At 36.4% G+C, this 23,113-nt stretch overlaps 1 protein-coding gene across 2 annotated transcripts in view; it reads right to left on the reverse strand.

Annotated features, from left to right (window-relative positions):
- dpp6 (dipeptidyl peptidase like 6) overlaps nt 1-23,113 on the reverse strand; it is a 301,131-nt gene that overhangs the window by 272,538 nt on the left and 5,480 nt on the right. Inside the window, exon 1 of one of the 2 annotated variants that reach the window (XM_023326529.1) lies at nt 6,713-7,004. The exons of the other annotated variant lie outside the window; for it this stretch is intronic. Within the exon in view, the coding sequence (XP_023182297.1) occupies nt 6,713-6,763 (51 nt within the window). The 5' untranslated portion in view covers nt 6,764-7,004. Of the gene's footprint in view, nt 1-6,712; nt 7,005-23,113 lie in introns of those variants that run through there. 2 annotated transcript variants of the gene reach the window in all.

Raw genomic sequence — 23,113 nt, forward strand, 5'->3', positions numbered from 1 at the left:
GGGGGGGGAATATTATTGTTCTTGAAATGTCACCTGTTTGTTGGTTGTTGTTTTGTTTTTAAAAAAAAGCATATTTCTATTTACTTTTTTAAGATTTTAGTTTGAAATTTAAGCTTCTACTGGATTTAAGTGCTTCTGATGTTCTTTTTATATGAATAAATAGCCTGGAAGTGAAGCAAAATACGAAAACGGAGTAAATAAAAAAGATTTAATTACAACCATAAAGTCATAATATTATGAGAATAAAGTCATAGTATCATGAGAAGACATAATATCACAAGAATGAACTTGGAATAAGAGAATAAAATCATAATATATGAAAATTAAGTCATAAGACGTATAGAATAAAGTCATGATATTACGAGAAAACATTACATTAAGAAAATAAACTTGAAATATGAGAATAAAGTCATAACATGAAAAATAGAAGTTGTAAAAATGTAAAGAATGAAATCATAATATATGAAAATAAACTCAGAAGATTTATAGAATTATAATTCTATCTATTAGAATAAAGTCATAATATAACGAGAAGACATACTACTACAAGAACAAACTCAAAATACGAGGATAAACTTGTAAGACTTATGGAATAAAGTCGTAGTAATATCTATTGACCAACTGTGAAGCATGGTAGAGAAGGGGTGGTGATGTGGGCCTCTCTTTGATTCTGAAACCGAACCGTCAGTTTGACTCTAGTGACTCATGTAAACATCTAAACATGAACTTTAGGGTCGACAGCACTGGACCAACTGGAGATCCTTCACCCCAAACGGGTCGAGACCCAAATATCAACGCAAACGTAATGACTAAAAGGTCTGATCCTGACTGATACTTTGGGATTTTTAGAGTGACGTGCAAAAAAGAAAAACAAAAACTTTTGCTTGAGTAATTAAATTTCTGGATTCTGACTTCATCGTTTGTTTTAACCAAAATCCACCACAGAGACGTGCAGTTTGTTCTTTTAAAGTTTCCTGAGTTTTATACTGAAAGAAACGGATTTGGAAATTTGTTTTATTTTGTCTGATTTTGTCATTTATTTTAATATATTGTCCTTTTGGTTCTCAAAATTACAAAATTTCCACATAACTTAACATTTTGGTCCATCTGATGATTGATAATTTGATCAGTAACTTAAGTAGCCTTTCTACCAAATGCGTTTTTTACTCAAATATATTTTACGTTTCACATGTTGAAGTAGTGCTACTCTGTGAAGCTCTGCTACGGCGCACTAAGCAAAAACAGAAAACATTTTCTGTGGATTTATGCTGCGATTATTAAGAAACGCCAACCAGAAATCTGTTCATCGCTGTGAGACAATAATTACCTCATAACTCAAAGCAGTTTGTCTCTTCAGAAACTGAACGTTTGCATCCAGCAGCGAAACGTCGCTACAGGTGAGGTGAGAAAACTCGGAGCCTCTGAAGGCCGCGTTCCTTTCTCTGCCCACTTCTCCATCCGAGAGAAACAAATCATCAGATGCTCAACGCCGCCGTCCTTGAGTGGGGACGTTCCGCCGTGTCACGCAGCAATTACGCACCAACATCATCAGAAGATTGTACATGTGTACAGCAAGTTCGCAGCTCCAATAACGGTATCCCATGGCAACATTTACCCTGTCGTTACCACTTAGGCATCAGCACGAAGACTCAATTATCTGCAATTTCCTGTGCAGGCAAACACCTCGAGGTGTTTTGCCACCCATTTTCACATGCTACCACCTTGACTGGCGTACAGCGGACAACAGAAATCACGCTGCGCCGATTTCTGTCCGCTATTCGAGCTCGTTTCTGTCCCAAGAGAACGGGACTCATTGTGAAGTGAGCAACAACCGGCTGCAATAAAACCGTCAAGCTGAAGCTGAGGAGCTTCCTCCTGCAGATCAGCGCTAAATCACACCTAAAGGTGGAATAATGTCACAGCTGGGAATACAGAGGAACCAAAGGGACAAAACAGATCAAAATTAAGATTCTCTCAGTAAAATCCAAGGGTTTTATGCAAGTCATGGACTTTGACTGGGCCATTTTAACACTTATTCTCTTAATTTTTTATATAAACTATTGTCCTGTTGGTGACGTCAGCTTCATTACAAATGTTCATTTTTTTAATATTTTTGAGATGATGGCTTCCTCTAAACACTGCAAAAACACAAAATCCAACCAAGTATTTTTTTTCTCGTTTTTGGTGCTTGGTATCTTATTACACTTGAAACAAAACAAACCAACTTAAAAGTACATTTTTATCAAAATATAGAGGCTTGTTTTAAGCAAATAATTTCTTAACATTGATGAAAAAAGTACTTGTTCCATTGGCAGATAAATGAACTTACGACAAGACATTTTTCAGTTAGTCTGGCCAATAAAACTAGTACTTTTTTAATCAATATTAAGGAATTATTTACTGAGAACAAGCCTCTATGTCTTGCTGAAAAGATACTTTCAAGTTGGTTTATTTCAAGTGTAATAAGATATTTGCACTACAAACTAGAACAAAGTTACTTGGTAAGATTTTGTTCTAACTTTTTATTAAAAAACTGATTTGGAAACATTTTCTTTTGCTTGATTTTGACATTTTACTACTTTTTATTTTTACTTGAGCAAAAATAAGTTGAAGTACTCTTATTTGAGTGCAATCTGTGAGTACTCTTGAAACAAGAATGCTACAGCAGCAGAATTAGAACAAAGTTAGCTTAGTTTCTTTCATTTCAAGTGCACTGAGATGTTTGCACTAGAAATTAGACAAAAATACTTGGTAAGATTTTGTGTTTTTGCAATGAAAACATTACAGGAGAGTTTTGCGAAATAATAATGAAAAAAACCCAGAAATTCCTCAGATTTTATTTAAAAAAATATATTTCATAAAATGCATTTTCACTACAAATGTGCGCAAAACTTTGTTGATATTCCACTACTATTAAAAAAACTAAATTTTGCTGTTTCAAGTTCCCATGAAAGAAGAATAAAATAAGTTTGTTCATGTAACAAGTTATTTAAAAAAGAAATGCTGCGCCATCTTGCTCCTACCACTTCCTGTCGTCTTCTTCATCTTTTCTGCCAGTAGTAACATTCGGTTGTGATGCGAAAAGCGGAAAATACACATATTTTGATGCAGCCAAAAAACCACCTCATCCTCAAGTTTTTTAGAAATGTTTCTATTAAGAGAATTTATTTTTGTGATTCCAATTTGCACAATTACACGGTCAGTGGAAACAAACCAAATCAAGACAGTGAGATAGTTAAACACCCGTCTCTTTTGTTCCAATACAGTGTGACGTTACTTTTATGTCACCAATCTGAACATCCAGTGAATCACATATCAAAATTAACAAACAGTATTTTCTAATTTGTGCGTTAAAATCTCCAAAGCACCATCGGCTCTGTCGCTATGCCAACGCGCCGCTCCGACTCTCCTCAAAACAAATTTTATTTGTGTAGCACGTTTCAGCAACATGACATTTCACGAACACAAAAACATAAAGTCAAAAAACACAGTTAACACTGGAAACATTACATTTTGTCAAGACTCTGCTTCTTGTGAATGTTACGAAACGTTAAACTTCACGAAAGCAAACCGACAAATCCTTTTCATCTAATCAAAATATGTCTAGTAAATACTGCAATCAGAATCTGAATATTCACAGAAACAATTAATCTTTGGTTTGAATAAAGACTTAAAATATCAGCAGGGTTTCCCCCAGGGTATTATGAGTCTGGCGGGCCACCAGGCTTAGCATTGCTTATTTATTTTATACGATTGGCTTTTTTAGGACTTTATAGTTGGAGTTTAGGTATTAATCTTCCAGTCTTCCAATAACACATAGTTATCAAGTGATATTTTCCCATTTCCTGTCAACTATAAACATTTTTTAACCCAAAAACACATCGAACCGCTGCATGACTGCCTAGAGCACTGGGCTTAGAAAGTTTTCTGGGGGAAACCCAGATCAGAAACTTAAGAGTTTTCTTTCAACAAGAACGAAAATCTATTTATCCTTTTTCATCCAACATGGTCGCCTAAAATAATTTATGAATTAAAAGCAGTGCATCACAAAAGTATTCACTCCACTTTAACCTTTTCACTTCCATTATTGTGTTGTTCATACTGTGAAATCAAATCATAGATCACTGAAAAGGGACGCCTGATTTAAATTGTTTCCAAACATAATTCTGAAAAGTGTGGCATGCAACGTTGTAGCTGCAAGTCTGGGTTGCACCTTTTCCAGCTTTGCACAACTAGAAACTGATTTGATTTAACTGTTATTTGCAAGAAGCTGCTGTTCAAAAAGCAGGAGACATTTTTACTTTAGCATTACTGAGCCTCTTTGGGACGTGCTGGAGAAGAATCTGATTCCCTCATGATCCCGATGAAAAATTAATGCCACTCTAGAAAATAAAAAATGTTTTGACTTTGCAGAAGCCAATCGAAACTGTGCCGCCGCAACTGCGGTCCTTAAAGGCTTTTTTGTGACGGACTGGTCGCGTATAAAGCCCTCACATTCACATGATTGCTTGTAGCCTAATAAACCTTTTACTTTCTGACAAAATAAATTTTGGTAAGCGTCCAGCATCTCTCTCCCGGAGTCGATAAATGGCTCAAAGATTGAAGAAAGCCAGAACGGCCGAGCAGATGCCAAACGTCCTTTCTGTTTTAATAACTTTCTGGCTCCAAGCAGAAGAAGGTTGCATAAGTAACACAGATTGCTTCAACCTGATATCCCACTCTACAAAGCGAACTAGAAATTCAGAAGCTCCTCACACCAAAACATTTATGCTTTTTTTTTTTCTAGGACAAAAAAGAAAGATAGAAAACCACATTTCTGCAGAAAATAAGGCCACAGGCTGTAGAAGACAAGCTTCAGTGAAGGAAAAAGCCTGACTCCACACAGCTGTGCCCCACATCTTCAAAAAAAATTGCCCAAAGTGTTTGCAGAGTGAAGCCTATTCAGCCAGAAATAAAGCAATCGTAGGGGCGAATCAAGGAGTAAACATTAAACTTCAAAGTGTGGAGCAAAAGAAAAAAAAAACCTGATGAGAATTTTAATGCAGCAAACAGCTTCTATTAAAACCAGCAGAGGCAGAATAAAAAATAATTCAACATCTCAAAAACTGGACACCAAACTTACTTATTGAGGGATTTGATAAACAATAGAAATCCTTCAAACTTCCAATAAATAGTGGATCTCCAGTATTCACATATGTTACGGTCACAAAGATCTAGAATCAATAAATATAGAAATACTAATAACTGATTATTTTAACAGTTAAAACACCAAATATATCTTAAGATCAATTTTAGCACAAAAGGAGTATAACCAATCAGCGACAAGGAAAATGAATCGCACAGCTGGATTGGCTGCTGTGAAAACTTTAGCCAATAGTGTGTGAAGTACAGAGCAACATTTTCTTCAGCGTTTTCAACCTTATAGACTCTGATTGATTGGGGACCAAAAGTTACAACATTTGTTACATTTTCAGCTGCTGCAATTTGCTTTCACATTGCTCTGAGTCAAACAAACCAAACTTTAGAAAAACGTGTTCCCCTCCTCGCCTGTGGGGGCGCTGCAGCTATAAAAACTGAATTAAACGACTGAGCACAACATTTCCTCTTATAAATGTAAACAAAAATGGAGAAGTGTCAGATTTTTACGTCTTTTGTCTTTGGTAAAAGACAAGTCTTTTCTCCCGCTAACACTAGATTCATGTTTCTTTTGGTTGTATTTACCCAGAATGCACTGTGCTGTCGTACACTTTCTACATTTGGAGCGGTCTTAGGTTAGCTTGGCATTCATATATGCATTCAAACCCCATCAGAGTTCATCTCAAACCAACCAAAAGCTGTTTTTAGGCGGAACGGAGTTTGGTTTTACTGTCTGCATCAAAGTTTGACTACGTGCTCACATCTCCCCAAACGAACCTGAGTGTGATTAACCAAACCAAGCAGGGATCATTTTAAATATTATCTACAAAAGGAAATCCACAAATACGTGGGAATCTGCAGTATCAACACCCAAACATGGTGGTGGCAATATCATGCTGTGTAGCTCTTTAATTGCCAGAAAACCCCAAAAATAAAAATAATCTCCAAATCCTTCAACATGTGTGCAGTAAAAACTGTGATCCAAACACAATCCTAATGAAATGTTTGGAAATTTAGAAGAGAAGTTGAGAAAACAAACTAATGTCTGCCTCTGCAGATCGCCCTGAAAGCCAAAATGCACAAGGAAAGGTCAGAGTTAGAGAACAACAAAAATGAAACTGAAAAAAATCTTCAGGAGGTGTCATAACCCTTAATATCAGAGATATCCGCCCACCATTATTAATGCCTGCAGCTTCCTGCAGCTGTAATATCTCCCTACACCCCTCAGCTTATGCAGTAAAATATTAATGGGACCCTGTTGGGCTAAAGGTTGCCCCTCAGAGGCTAAAAGCAGAGAAGTCAGCAGTCATCCTAAACTTTCCCATAAAGAAAGCCGGATAAACTTTTGATCATATCCATACTGGTTCCATCAGCGCCAAAGGAGACCAGGATTTTAAAAGGGCGTGAAGAAAAATAAAGGAATTTAACATTTAAAAACAGAAGAAAATGTGGAAAAGCACGTATTCCCAACGCATCCAAATGTGCGTCAAAACGCACAGAGATACCAGAATCAGCACGTTTACCGAGCAACAAAAGCGCTTATTTAGCGTCAAACGGGAAAAGGGAAGCACTTTACCAGGACGTTGCCTTGCATCTTCGCGGTCTCGATCAGGTTCTTTTCCTTCATGTTTCGGCTCCAGACGGGTTGGATTCACGGACTTTTACAAAAACAGCGTCTGCGTGTAAAGCTCTCCGTCCCGCTGCGTTTCCAGTCGGAGCCCCTCAGATTGTGAGCAGCTTCATGACTGGGTGGGATTACAATCTAACGGAGCGATTAAATACTGACCAAAAAAAAAAACACCGAGATGTCCGCACGAGCGACCAGAAACGCACGAGACAATGAGAGGGCTTTTATTTAAGATCCTGAAGGCAGATTCATCAGAAAAAACACAAAATACGTTCATCAGCTGATAACCTCCGGATGATCTCAGATCCGACACACCTACAAACCTCCTGCGCGTCAGGATTTATGGAAAACAACGAATTATCACCGATTAAATAAAGAAAACGATTAAAAGTTTCACTCCAGTCGCCAGAAAATTGGAATTAAGTCTATTACACTATATAGCATTGCAAGTATAAATTATATATATATTATTTATATATATAAATGAGACTTTTTCCTAATCATTTTTTTATTTTTCTTACACTGCAAAAAAAAAAAGATTAAAAATTAGAAAATGTGTGCTTCCTTTTTTCATTAGTAAAAATTCCCTTTTATTTTTCCCCACAGTACATTTTCCATTGCGTTTTCCAGTCATTTTAACACATTTTAAAAACTAAGCACTTTTAAGGGATTTTAAAATCTAAAATGCAAATAATTTTAAGTGTATTTGTAAAGTGTCTTTACTTAACCTTCAATTGTGCCACATTTGTAATGAAAAGGCGCTAATTTGAGCAGCAGAGTGTGACAATAGCTCCCAGAAAATAAAAATTTTCTCCAATGTTCCAACAACAGGAGCCGTCAAAAGGTAATTTTACATCAGATTTGATAAAAAATAATATGTACTGTTACCCAATGGTCCATATTTGCACCAGTTTTATTTATTCTCTACATGACCTCTAAAGTTTGGATTAGAATAAATAAAATTAGCTGCCATAACTACACATTTTATACACATTTCTGCCACCAGTTGACTATGAAACCATCCAAAAGATGCTTAAAAACTATTCAATGTGGACTTCAAGACTTTCTAGCTGAGCAGAAACAAAATTGAAGTTATCCTTGGCTGTAAATAGGAATCTAGATTCATCAAGCAGCTTCAGTTTTTACAGCTAGAAACCAGACCTCACCCTCCGGAGACACATAAAGACGGTTACAAAGACAGCCTTCTGCCACCTGAAGAACATTTCAAGGATTAAAGAACTAATGACACCACAATATCTAGAGAAGCTAATGTGTTTATATTTAGTTGCATTGTCTTCACAGGTTTGCCTAAAATAAATTAAAAAAATATATAAATCAATCCTCCAGCTGCAGCAGATTGAAAACGCTGCTGCTGGCGTTCTGACTAAACCCAGGAAGATAGAGCACATCAGCACAGCTCTAAAGTCCTTTATTGCTTTAGCAGATAATTAACATTTCTGTAAATAATAATCCAGAGAATCTTAAATTTTGAGTTTCATTAAGTTTTCTATAAGCCATAATCATCGAAACTTAAAATATATCACTAGTATATTTAATATCTAAGCCTCTCTTTAAAGTGAATAACTAAAAAAAATTCTAATTCATAAATATTCATAATACATAATTAGAAAGATGAGAAAGAAGCTGATGAATTAATAATAGAGGTAGAATAAAGAATGAAAATAACTGATAATCACATGATAATTAAACACATTAAAGCCAATTCAGCTTCACATGAAATCCCATTTTAAAAACAGTTTTAAAAAGCCTGAAACTAAACATAAATCATCCCCAAAAGAAAAGGAAGCTTTAAACTTTTAGCTGGCTGTTCTAAGCAAACCAGAAAAAAACAGTTTAGAAAATTAATTTATTAGAAATTTACATTACAAATAATTTAACAGAAGCATCAACACAAAGGATAGCAAAGCAGAAGACAAATAGAAAAAAGCAGCAGTGGGTAGTTGTCTGGATCTAAATATCTAAAAACATGCATGAAATGTTATTTTTAATGTTTTAGTGCTTTTTGTAAGTTTGCCCTCTTCTCATTTGGCTTTCATGTGGAGCGCCGATTCCCTTCTGTTTCAATCCGAAGCTCTGCAGGAAGCTGGAGTTCCTGGAGTTTTCAAGTTCACAATAACCCAAATAACAATGTTTAAAGCTTCATCTGGTGCTGAAGGCAGAAAAGGGGGGATTGTGCAACATGAGATGCTCCACAAAAGCTGCCACTTAATTCCTCTATTTGTTCTATTAATGTTTTAATAACTAGCTTTGGAAAATTAAAGTTGCTGTTCTAGTTTAAAGTTTCATTTTCCTTCTTTGTGAAATGACGGCGTAATCTGAAACTTCACCAGAAACTTTCTAAGAAATAAAAATTGCAATTGTTTAGAAGATTTTTGACTTATTCTCCACAGAATATGAATTTTTTATTATTATTTCAACACCAGGAGATGAAATGTGCTGCCTGTTTGCAAAGTACTCAAACATTTGTATGCAAGTAAGAGTACTTGAGTACATATTATAATTCAAAAGTAGCCATTCAAGAAATTACTCAAAAGTAAAATATTTGGTAAAAAGTGTACTCAAGTACTGATCAAATGATCAATCAGTTAATATTTAAAAATTACATCGTCAGATGGACCAAAATATAAAGTTTAATAGAAATTTTTGTATTTTAAGGATGAAAATGACAATAATTCATATAAGCAACAAAAAATAACAAAATTAGGCAAAAGGAAATGTTTCCAAATTTACTCAAGTAAATATGTTTGAGTAAATGTAACTACAGTACTTATTACCCAACTCTCTGTGTTGGTACTTCAACACTGCAAAACAAAATTTTACCAAGTATTTTTGGTCCAGTTTTAAGTGCAAATATCTTAGTGCACTAAAATTGAGACAAAACTAACTTACAAGGAGAGTTGAGTAGGAACTAGTTACATTTACTCAGTTACATTTTCTAGAGTAATTAATTTTAAATTACATTTAGGGCTATTCTTACTTTGCTGTAATTTCTACTTTAACCAATAATTTTTTTATGAAGTATAAGGTCTTCAAATAAAACAAACTAACTTGAAAGTAACATTTCAGCAAGATAGAGGCTTATTTTAAGTAAATAATTCCTTAATATTGATGACAAAGTACTAGTTCTACTGGCAGATAAATTTTAAGTTAAATAATCTGCCAATAGAGCCAATACTTTTTCATGAATATTAAGGAATTATTTACTTACAATAAGCTCCTATATTGTTCTAAAAATTTACTTGTTTTTGTAAGTTAGCTAAGATTTTGTGTTTTTATAGTGATGGAAACCAAAGAACTAAAATTGTATGTTTTGCTTCAATGTCCATCCTCAAAACTTTACCTTTAAAAAAGGTAACCTGAGTAAATCTAGACGCAACAAAAATAATTCATGTTAAAAGGTAACTGATTAGATACATGTAGTTACTTTTAAACGTGTTTTGAGGCATTTCAGGCTTCATACATATGATTTCTAATCCATTTGCAGTGGCTGCTTTCAAGACTGTTTTAGTTTCAAGATCAATATTCCTCTGAAATCTTCTAAATTTATGTGTTTACTGGACTGAATCAAAGAAAAAAAATGAAAAAGGAGAAGAGCGGCACAGATGATGCAGCCGAGGGAGCAGAGCAAGAGCGAGAGGCCTAAACTTCCCACCAGCTGGGAGATGCAAACAGCACGCCTCACGTAAATCTTATTTAAGAGAGCCTGGTATTAATTACAGAGGATATGGCTGTCAAAACAACCTAATGGGGGGAAATCAGGCTCCCTCAACACCAGCTGGACTGCTGACAGAAGAGGATCGCAGACAGGTAGGTAGGTAGGTGGCTGCTTCATTACTGAGTCTGCATTTCTTAGCGACTGTCCTCAGAGAAATGCTTAACCATCACAACTTCTGCTTTCTAAAAACAAGCTTAGTCCCACATTTAAAGCACGATTATTAGAAAGGGAATATTTTGACTACATCTTAATTTCTAATGAAGATTTTCCAATGCCAAGCTGGGTGAACTTGAACACCCAGCAGGTGATGTGTATCTGGGTAATGAGGGATTAACTTGTGATGCTTTAGGAGGAAAATATCCAACATGAAGGTTTGCATAATAAATAGGTAGGAAAACAAAAAAAAATGGAGTCAAAAATTACCAAAAGTCACTGAGTTTTAATTATTTAAAACTGAGTTTGGAAGTAACTATATTTACTCACTTTTTTTAAGTACTTTTAAGAGAATTTTTACTACATTGTACTTCTACTTTTACTTCAGTAATTATATTATGAAGTGTCTCTACTCTTACTTGAGTAAAATTTCTGGATTTTTTACCCACTGTATGAAAAACAAACATGTTTTAACCTAAAATTCACCAGACACAGAAACTACAGTTTTTGTTTATGTTTCATAAGTTTCTTATTAAAAGAAACATTTTCAAAATCTGTTTATTTTAAGGAACGACACATTAATACTGTCAGCAGACTTCCTCTGATCATATCAATAGTCCTGGCGTTGTTTTCTTTCCACGGAAATCTTCATTTCTTTTGAGTGACCCGGTTCTAAGCCATTTATTCGTCATTATTTATAAATAACGGTAAGCTAGCTAAGGCTAAACTAGCTGTAGCGTCGCACTTTGAGCTGACGTCACGGTTAAATTACCGCATGCAGTACCATGCGGACCACTAGGGGGCGCCTGGGGACCACAGTTTGAAAAAGACCGGTTTAAGCAGCTGATATTGCCATCAGCACCTGATGAACTCTAAGTTTTGTGTTTGTCTCTGACAGGCCAGGCGGCCCTTTAGACAAAAGTGATTAAAACTCGTCCAAATCCAGGATTGATTGGCCCCGATTCCCACTGGAGTTAGTCCAGAGAACAAGCTTCATTTTGGTGACGAAGAGTCATCCGGCACTATAAACCCTTCTGAGAACTTCAGGAGGAAAATCAATGGTTTCATTACCAATGTAATTACTTGATAACATGATATCCTCTGCACTGCTGGGGTTTTTTCTTCTTAGTGCTTTAATGACAAACTGGTAGATACTGGATTTGTTTCAAAGGTGAATAAAATTACTGTCAGCTATATCACTCCTAAACTAAATTGAATCCTAGAAATTGAGACAGTCGCTAAATCCTTTCCTGATGCTGCTGATGTTTCATTTCATTTGGGCCAAGAAGCTGATAAGTAAAGGTCAGTTTAAGCTGAAAAAATGACTTCAGCTCAGTTTAAGATAAAAAAATAAAAATAAACAACTAACTACTACCCAACAGCAGGATGAAACCATTTGAACGCAAACATAATTAAGTGATTTGCATCTTTAAAAAATGTTTTAAATAGACAGTCTGCACATGAAAACAGCCTTTTTAGTGACCTTCAGCAGCCTGGACCACTGGGACGCCAGATCGTTACGATCTTTAATGAATTCAGGGTGATAAAAAACGGCGCTCTGATATGGAAAGCACTCACTATTTTTGCTGCTTCTATGCAGGTGGCTTGCCAGAGGTATACCTACCGCACAAAGAGCTAGAAATATAATGAATAGTTGAGACAATGAGTATGACATAGGCTTTTAGCTTTCTTCCAGAAGAGCAGCTTTGCTATCTGTATTTCAAATTTAAACAGCACATTGTAGTTTGCATCCTAGCAGCGCTGTAATGACAGTTCCAGCTGTCAGGACAGTGTGGGAAAAGTAACTGCAATTAATTTTCAAGTTAAAGAGGTTTTTGCTTCCCACTGTAACATGACAGAACCACTAAGCATGTCTGAATATTAATGAAATGGTTGCCTTGAACAGCAGGCTTTTGTCAGGACATTGGATCAGATTGATCACTTCAACCTGCGCAGAGTTCCCGCAGCATGGTGGCGCGTCGGCATCGCCAAATGTTGATATGCTGATATTTATTTTAATAGTTCTCATCACTATCCTCCAGACTGAATCGATTTTAGGGCAAATTTTTTCTTTTAAACTTTCACTTTCAACACATCCAGTCAGAACCGGCAGAAATCTCTGCTTCATTATGGTTTACATTTCCTTGCCAGTCTACTGTCAACAGAGTAAAAATGATGAGGCCTAGTTAGCCAGTAATGCTAACAACCATTAAAGATGACTGATGGCGCTGAGCACTTGGCAATGTGCCGCATGCGTGTAGCGCATTTATCCATCAAGAAGTTACAGCCGAGTGAATCCGACGACACTTTCCCTCTTCTTTACGACGATTTTCATGAGATGAAAGGCTAGCCGGGTTCTAGAGCAGAAGAGTTATTTTAAAGTTTCACGTCCTGGTAAAAGTATCAGAACATACATTATGGTGCTGTAACATCATTTAATTAATCTAATAAACTTATATTATTCATGTTTAAGTGTAATAAAAGTAGTACCTGGTGCTGCCTTTAAATGTATTGGGGGAAAAAGGTTCTCAATGTACCTAAAAACTTCCCTCTGTCATTTTTGCTGCTTTGAAAAGAACTCTATTCAGTGTAGAAAAAGGCCGACTTTCATTACCAGTCAAGGCCCGTGCATGCCAGCTATCTGCCGCGTACGCCCATTTGAGAAGATTAACTGCAGGAATATGCTTTAGTGTGTGATAACAGGGAAGTCATATCACATCACACAAGGTTGTTTCTTGGGCAACAGCATAGCCATCAATCAGGTGGGTTGTAATCTCGGGAGAAATCGTTGTCAGCATGCAAATTATTGTGACATTTTACACTGCCTGCAAGTGAACGCACGCAAGAGGGGGAAAAACTTAAATAGGATTGTAAAATGAGGCAGTATGTGTGCTTTCTAGGGAGCTAATATGTCAATGAGGCATTCGATTTAGCCCTGAGCGAACATCAGGGTCATATTTCACCTATGAATCAGTCACATCAACATTTGACCTGCATGCGAGAGTCACATTCTGCAGTGGAAATCTGACACAACGTGCAACATATTGATGTAGGTTCTTGAAATGGAGAAAACTGATCATGTTGTCCAGAAATTTCCTTCTATTGGACAACAAATGCTGATTCTAGTCTACTCAGTAAAGTTGAACCAAAGCTTATACTCATGAATGACATTAAACTGTGTAAATGTCCGTTCCATAATATGTGCTGATTGTAGGTTGTTACCTCGGCCACAGCAAGAGGGGGAAATAACGCAGAAAACCAGTTAAGTACAACTTTAAAACCACGTTTTTTCCCCCTCTCTGCAGACTCGTTGCCATAGCAACTGACGACGCCACTTCATGTTTCAGGACTCAACACCTAAAAATACTCAAACATTTCCCACACAACAGAACAGAATATTCAGTCCGTTACAGTACTATGTTTTAGGCTCGATGATTATTTTGCGATTATTAATAAGTGATCGCTGTGATTGATTAGCTACCGATGCTATTAGCTAACCTAACTCTGCGGTGATTGATTAGCTACCACTGCTATTAGCTAACCTAACTCTGCGGTGATTGATTAGCTACCGATGATATTAGCTAGCCTAACTCTGTGGTGATTGATTAGCTACCGATGCTATTAGCTAGCCTAACTCTGCGGTGATTGGTTAGCTACCAATGCTATTAGCTAACCTAACTCTGCGGTGATTGATTAGCTACCGCTGCTATTAGCTAACCTAACTCTGCAGTGATTGATTAGCTACCGATGCTATTAGCTAACCTAACTCTGCAGTGATTGATTAGCTACCAATGCTATTAGCTAACCTAACTCTGCAGTGATTGATTAGCTACCGCTGCTATTAGCTAGCCTAACTCTGCAGTGATTGATTAGCTACCGATGCTTTGGGCTAGCCTAACTCTGCGGTGATTGGTTAGCTACCAATGCTATTAGCTAACCTAACTCTGCGGTGATTGATTAGCTACCGCTGCTATTAGCTAACCTAACTCTGCAGTGATTGATTAGCTACCGATGCTATTAGCTAGCCTAACTCTGCAGTGATTGATTAGCTACCGCTGCTATTAGCTAGCCTAACTTTTTATGACCTTATTATCTAGCTGTCTTAGTGTTGGCAATTAGCAAAGCACTGTGTCCCTTTCTTTTATATGTCAAGCATACATTTAAGATTTAGTGTGTAATATTGACAATTTAACAACTAAAACCAATAGTTGACAGTAGTACCTGCATTTCTACTATAAATGTCAATGTTCCACTAATGTCAAAAAAACACAATTTTGCAAATGCTGTGCTTCCATTAAAAATAAATGCAATTAAAATCAGACGTGAAAAAGAAAAAACATGCCACGATTCTCCAACTATTTCCAGTTTGCTTCTTCTTTGATCATGTGACTTGTGTGATGCGGTAAAAGTGTTTACATCGCAAAAGAAAACTCATACTAGTACCAGAACTTACCAAAAAACAAGACTTTTTGAAACTGGTGTGTTTGAATTAAGCAAATGAATTTAAAAAATGTGAAGTTGAGCAATTATACGGTCAGTGAAAACACAGCTTTTGTCTTTTAGAAAAAGTATGAGTCTTCATTGCTCAACAAATGCGTCTTCTTAAACTGCAGAATCTGTGCTACAAAGGACACAAAACATGCATTTTTACATTAAGAGACGAGTTAATGTTGTTAACTGAGTTTTCCCTGAAGATCATCACGCAACAGACTGCACTCATCCTCCACACAACAAACCAGGTTACCCACTGCGACAGCGCTGACTGGACTGTTTCTGGACAACACACCTGCTCATCTGTCCCACTTTTAGCTGCTGCACACAACTTGCTGCTGATTTTATATTGGACTGTCTCCGGGGGCTCAGGCTCATTAAACGAGAATAATAACAAGCAGCAATGTGAGGTTAAACAGTCAGAAACGCTTAGAAACGTCATGCTTCAGTTGCACGTTAGTGACAGCTCTTGCTAAAATGGCTTCATTGATCCTCCATCTTCCAGGCGGTATTCTGCTTCCAGAGAAAACTGGTCTCAAGTAAAGCAGCAATATTTTAACATATTTTTACTCAAGTAGAAGTAAAAAAAAATAGCCATCCAAGAATTTTCTTAAGAGTAAAAAGTATTTGATAAAAAGTCTACTCGCATACTGAGTAACTGATCAAATTATCAATCATTTAATATTTAAAAATTACATCATCAGACGAACCAAAATATAAAGTAAAGTGGAAATTTTGGTATTTTAACGATCAAATTGACAATAATTCATACATGTAGCAAACAATAACAAAATTATGCAAAAGAAAATGTTTCCTAATCAGTTTGTTTCAATAAAACCTTATAAAACTTTAATAAAAACTGTGTCTGGTGAATTTTTAGTTAATGAAAAAAAAAGCGCCATAGTTTATAGTTTCAGTCATTTCATTTTAAAACTGAATTCAAGGCAGAATATTGCAATAATTTGAGGATAACCTTTTGCTCATGGGTGGGCATTTATTATATCTTGGTTGTAAATATTTACTGTCACTATTATAGCTAACAGAATAAATGCCAAATAGATAAATACTGTAGATAGATGGGTGTGTGCAGAGATTTATTTAAGTAAAACATGATTACTTTCCCTGAGAACTCCAAGCTAGCAGTGGTTGCTAGCAATGCTAATTCAAGCTTGTGTCTATTAGGCTGAAATGTGCTTACAGTTGTTTTATTTTTCATGTTTGTTTTTCATTCAGTGGGTAGAAAATCCAGACATTTTACATTACACAAGTAAAAGTAGAGATACGACATAATAAAATTACTCAAAGTACAGCGTAGTAAAAATACTCCTAAAAGTAATTATTTTCAAAAAGTTACTCCAGTAAATGTAATTGAGTAGATGTGACTACCCAACCGTGCCTGCGTTGTCCCTCTGCTCTGTATCCGTCTGTATCAGATCAGATCTGTGTTTCCTGCCTCCTGGGGATTAACCAAGCATCGATCTGCTCGCTCAGGGACCGAAGACACAATAAAACTGTTGTTTTATGTTCAACCTGTGCATGTTCATCGTCAGCTGCCTTGGTACGCATCCCTTCTGTAAAGCTCCGGTAGCGTTAACAGCACATATAACTTCCTTTAAGCTGTCAGGGATCCGAGGACACGGGACGGCGTGGGGGATCGCTCATGCAGCAGCGCTGGGTGATGAGTCAATGAAATCGCCTCCACACAGCAGGGCCAAACAACACATTTCAATAAAGGCTGCAAACTGGAATGGTGGATACAAGGACAGGGCTTGGAAAACATCGTGTAAAGTCACGGCAGAGTCGCGGTGGAGCTACAACGGCCTTCTCACTTTACGTTTGGCCAGAGATACTGGAACGAAGGTTTAGGAAAGCAAAAAACTGGTAATTATTTTTGCACAGTTCCACCTAAACCACTGATTGATGCCTCACATCCATCCGATATGTCAAACTACAGATGCTTGTAGGAAACAGTGAGTCTTGAGATCAAATTTCATCAGATTAATAAGAATAAATCAACAGAAAATCATAGACGATTGATTGTCAAATGTCAGTGCTGATCATCTCATTACCAGGCTCTTTGTTAATACAGTTTTTAGGGTTTTTTCTACAAACCCATTTTTTTGTGCTGATAATTTGATCAGGGTTTCCCACGGTGTATCATAAGCCTGGCGGGCCACCAGGCTGTACTTGTGCCATATTCTTTTTTTTTTTTTTATCCAAATTTTTTTCTGTTTGATCACATTATTCTTAATTGTTTGTGTCTCTTTGGTTCACTCTTGCTTTATTTTGAAAATTTTATTAAGCGAGAATGTTTCATTGTAGTAAAAGTTAATGTTTTTACACATAAATTCAATCAAATAAAAGGAACAAATTTTGTCACACCTTACATTTTCCTTTTTAAGATTTAAAATTGTCTGTATTTACTGCCTGAACGGATAAGCCAAATTAAAGCTACTCTTGAATTCTGATCAAGGGCCGCCCAAAATCCCGCCAAAGCCCACAAACAGGCCTCGGGCCGCGCTTTGGACACCCCTGAGTCAGATGTAGGATTCATGCATGGAGGAACAGGACTTCCATCACCCGGCAGCTTTAAGCTCCTTCACGTATTTTCCCAAAGCTGCACTTTTATTTAGGATTCATTTCAGTAGACGGCAGTAAAAGCAGTAAAAGTGTCCACTGAATGCGCCTCAGCCTGGAGGAGCCACTTTGGGAGCTTGATGGGTATCAGAGCCTCTGGGGACGCATGCTGGACGTGCTTGTGATTTCAGATCCAGCTCTAGTGTCTATCTTCCGATCCTTCGCCGTTGTTTACTGCCGAGGCGTCGTTTGTCCCGTCGGGGGCCGTGTTGACTGCCTGCGATGCTGCGCCAGATGGGCTGTCACGACCCGGCTGGCGTTCTGCCGAGCCGACACTCGCTGGAAAGCGGCCCGGTAGGTCCCGGTGACTCGTACAGTTACACTCCCTGTCGTCTCAATCATCGCCTGGAAACATCGCAGAAACATGGCGGCGTTTTGTTTCTGCTTGTGCGTAAGGAAGGAAGGACGTGTTTGTACGTTTTGTTTTCCCTCTGAAGCTCCTATTTCATGCAGGATTTCCTCTTTGTAGTAGGAGCTGCTGCAGAAGTTACACTGCAAAAACACAAAATCTTACCAAGTGCTTTTGGTCTAGTTTCTAGTGCTTCCTTTGAAATGAGACAAACTAACTTAAAATTAACTTTTCAGCAAGATAGAGGCTTGTTTTAAGTAAATAATTCCTTAATATTGATTTTAAAAAATTTGCTCCATTAGCAGATTATTTAACTTACATGACATTTTTCCCATTTTTAATTCATCTGCCAATAGAACTAGATTTTGTTTCATCAATATTAAGGGATTATTTACTTAAAACAAGCCTCTATCTTGCTGAAAAGTTAATTTTAAGTTAGTTTGTCTCATTTCAAAGGAAGAACTAGAAACTGGACCAAAAATACTTTGTAAAATTTTGTGTTTTTACAGTATTGAAGTACCAGCAGACAAACAGGCAAAGTTTCATAGTGACTAGCTCCATTTACTCAAGTAACCTTTTGAAAAATAATTTCTTTTAGTAGTTTTACTCTGCTTGAGTCATTTTATGAAGTATCTCTACTCTTAATTGAGTAACATTTCTGGATTTTCTACCTACTGAATGAAAAATAAAGACAATTTTACCAAAAACGCTACATTTTACTTTTACTTGAGTTAAAATATGTTGAAGTACTCTTACTTGAGTACAGTTTTTGGGTACTTGCTGTAAACAGGAATGCAGCAGCAGAATTAAATGAACATGTTTAGGAAGTAAACACATTTCATCTCCTGGTGTTGAAATAATAATAAAAAAATCCATATTCTCTGTTGCATTATTCATTCCAGAGGTAGATGTAGCTCCGGGTTTTATTTCTCCGAATACTCCATAAACAACTTCCCCCATATGAATTCAGTATATTTGTTTTGGGTTTTTTTATGTTCACACTCAGGACATCTCATCTCATCATCGACTGTGTTTGAGAGCAGCATGAAACGGCATCATCAACACGCGAATGACAAATCCGATGGCGTGGCTGCATCAGGGGAACAAGAGGAAGGAGTTTATGAGGACGAGTGCAACGGAAATCAAAGCGCAGAGATGATTGAGGCAGAAACAGTCTTCCTATTTCACCAAGAAGGCAAATAATAATAAAAAATAGGGCAAGAAAAGGCTAAATCAATCTCCATAGAGCCCAGAGAAGAAGAGAGTGTTAACTGTGCATTACAATGTGGAGTCAGGTTCAATGAGAGCCGAGATCAATACTCGGCAAATTTGCATTCGTGTTTGGCCTGCAGTGGCCCAACAAAGCCGCGGTAATTAAGGAGTCCAGTCGATCCAAATGCATGTAAACTCAGTTTCCTTTCTGGTCACTTAGCAGTAAACATTTAAAAATATAAATATTAAAAGGTATAAAACCCAAATAGTAATCACCTTCATTTAAACATTTTAAAAACATCAACAGTCCTTGCAATTAAGTATCTCATAAAACCAAGAAACCAGTGCCATAATAATAATAATAATAAATTACTTGGATTCTGCAATGTCTAAGAAGAATATGTCAACAGAAATATGATGAATGGATGTGTTGCTGCTAGTTGTTGAAAGAACAAATGACAAAGTGAGCATTTTGAAACAAAGATCTACGCTGCATATTCATATTCAAAAATACTTTATTAATCCCAAAGAGAAATTAAATTAAATATGTGGTTGAATTCAACTGAACAAAACTGTGACAGCGTGCAGAGTAAATTTCTGCCTAAAAACTGAAACTTTTAGATTAATCTGGCATTTTCTAGCAAACTATTAGGAAATCTTGAGTTTGAAATTTCACTAATATTTGGTTTTTCATATTCTAGTAAATTCCTTAAAATTTTCTGAAATTAATTTCATAATCAGTTGGTAAACAATTTTACAGAAAGCAAGTTAACAAGTAGAATATGAAACTGTGAAAAGAAAAATAGAAAAAGTTATTTTTTTTCTATTTTTTTATAGTTGGTACAAAATACAAAATTTTTGGTATTTTGTACCAACTATAAAACAATAATATGAACATTGTCCATGTGTAATGTCATTTAGTTAGCATTATTTAATGTTATTTTAAATATAAGTTATGCTAGCTTGGTGCTCCTGGGGGCCCTCTGGTGGTGTGGGGGACCTAAGCAGCCTCTTAACTCGCTTATGTCTTGGGCCAGCTCTGCTTGAATATGACAATATAAAAACTTAAAGGAGTGTAAATACTTTTAAACTGATTGGGAGTGAAATGTGACGAAATAAGGGGTGGCTTAAAACGTTTGGACAAACAGGTAAGAAGGACCGAAATGAAACTTTCATATTCTCATCATGAATCTGTAAATCTAAAACGATCGCAGGGCGATCACAGGGGGATTTTCTTGGCTTTTGCTGATGCAGAGATTAGCAAACTTCTGAAACCGGAGGGAGCTAATTGGGATTTAGTGTGCACATGCAGTACCGCAGGGCCGTCAGGGGCCAAGATAATCAAACTATCCTGCTGTGACCGAGGGGAGGTGGGGGGAGGGAAGAAAAGGAGCAGCAGGAGCTGGAGACACAAACGGAGGGAAGGTGATCCAGGAGAGGCAATGGGTTCTATAAAACCAAGATATACCATTTATACATCTAAATTTGTAGCAAAATCATTTGAAAGAAATGCTTATGTTAGAAAGAATGAGCCAAATATTTAAATATTTACCAGATTAGAATTAAAAACAAACTGGAAATCTGATCCAGTCCAGTAGAGTTGCTGTATGATGAATATAAACAGTAAGAACAAATAAACATGGCAGAGTTGTTGTTGATTGTTGGATTCTCAGTGCTCACTTCCTTACAGTGCAACACTGCCCTCTAGTGTTTACCAGATGTAATCTCATCTCTGAGATAAACCCAATTCCTGCTTTCAAAACACTGTACAACTTTCATTATTATGTATTAAATTTATTAAATTTAATAGTGTTTTGTCATTTTATCAAATTAAATCAAACTGCGAAGTGTTTGACTAAGATAAACCAACACAAAGTGGTTTATGGTTGAGAATTGGAAGAAAGATGCATTTTTTTTAAAAAGAAAAGAAAAAAAAAGATGCCAGACATTTATTCAACCCCATTTACTCTGGTACCCCACAACTTTAATTAAGTTGCTCCCCAACAGAAAACTAATCTTTCCTCCAGCCATTCGGTTTCTAAATTCTGGTTGTGAGTAGCCAAAGATCCTGGGTTTTTTCTTGTCTCTGATGAATTTCACAAGAGTCTTTTAATTTTTGTTGAACTGTCAGAGTTTGTTTTGATCCCAAAATGGCTGCATGAGATTGTATTTTTCTCTTCTTTTTGTTGTGACCAAAACCTGTGAACTGAATTACCCTTTTTGTGATAAAGTTATTTATTTTTCTCTATTTAATCAATCAATGAGCGTTAACCTGTGTGAAAGTATAAACATGTTGGGAAGAACAACAGTCATGTAGAAAAAAGGGACACATAGTATGAATTCAATAATTTAGTTAGAAATTGAACAAAACAGTACCTTGATGAACTCAATGACTGAGACTTCACCAGTTTATCAAGTCCAACCACAGCATCACCAGTAGCCAAGTTTCCATTAAAAATGTGCGCAAAACTTTCTCAGTCTTTCCCTAATGTCAAAAAAAACTCAATATCACAATGGTGGTGTTTCCATTAAATCAGAAATGCAATTAAAGTCAAGCAATAAGTTCAACTTCCTGTTGTCTTCTTCGTCGTTTCCAGCAGTAGTAACATCCAGTTGTTGATCACGACTCGTGATGCGAAAAAAGTGATTCCATTGCAGTTTCGCTTGAGCTGTAGGGGGAAGTATGTTTCCTCTGTTTACATGAACATATGTTAAGGTATATTTGGTGTTTGAACTATTAAAATAGATAACTATAAGTTATTTATGAATGGGTTTGGTCCATGCGGATATCAGGTGTATAAGTTTCATTTAAAAATCAGAGAAATAGGTTCCTTTTTTGTTCAAGTAAAATTAAAATCTCTTTTTATAGGGATTTTTAAAACTAGCAATGCACTGCTGGTTCAAATTACTTTGTAAACAAGCTCAATTCAAGCACAAATTTACTATTTTAAAACCTCTGAAAGTGTCATTTAAATCATGGGATTGTTACTTTATGACTTCCGCTGATATATTTTGAAGAAAACAAATCACAATTTTCGCATGAATTAATGCTTTTTCTTTTTCTCCGTTTGTGCTCTGCCGACTTGTTCATACATTTCCTGCGGTCAGTCACATAACGTCAACATTTCATTACAAAACCTGAAGTGTATTTATTTAATCAAATCCACACTTTAGTCCATCATACAAGACTCTAAACTGCATCGTTTATAAACAGAAAATTAATTATGAGTAATAACGGCAAACAGGAAGATCATGAAATTACTGGAGCAAAAACATAAACATCTGAGTGTTTGCAGTGAGTCATCAGGTCAGCCAGCAGGGAGATGATCCGACTCAAACTCCTGGTTTGTGTACATTTTGCGCGAGAGAAGGAAAAACATGTTTACACATCAGCAGCTGCAAAAAGGGCAGTTTCTCACAGGAGCGTCTGCAGATCCTCCCAGGAAGGATTTATATCAGACGATTCAACAGGCGACCTTTTACCGCCACGTCCCGCCTGACAATCAGACAAAATCTGAGAAGATTGGCTTGTTTTATTCATTTGTTTTCTCACTCACAGCATAAATATTTCACCACTTCTCTATCTGAATATTGAGTTTAACAGAAGAAGCCATTTAAAAAATATAAACCCAAACTATCTCAATGTATTTGGAAACACAGAGACAGGATAAAGGATTTTCTTTCCTCCATCCATTCATCCTTTCGTCCCACGTATTGAATCGTGTTAAAGAGCCGCTGATAAATCAAGATATCGTCTCGTTTAAGTTTTGAA

This window comes from Xiphophorus maculatus, chromosome 21 (assembly GCF_002775205.1).
Source record: "Xiphophorus maculatus strain JP 163 A chromosome 21, X_maculatus-5.0-male, whole genome shotgun sequence".
NCBI lineage: Eukaryota > Metazoa > Chordata > Actinopteri > Cyprinodontiformes > Poeciliidae > Xiphophorus > Xiphophorus maculatus.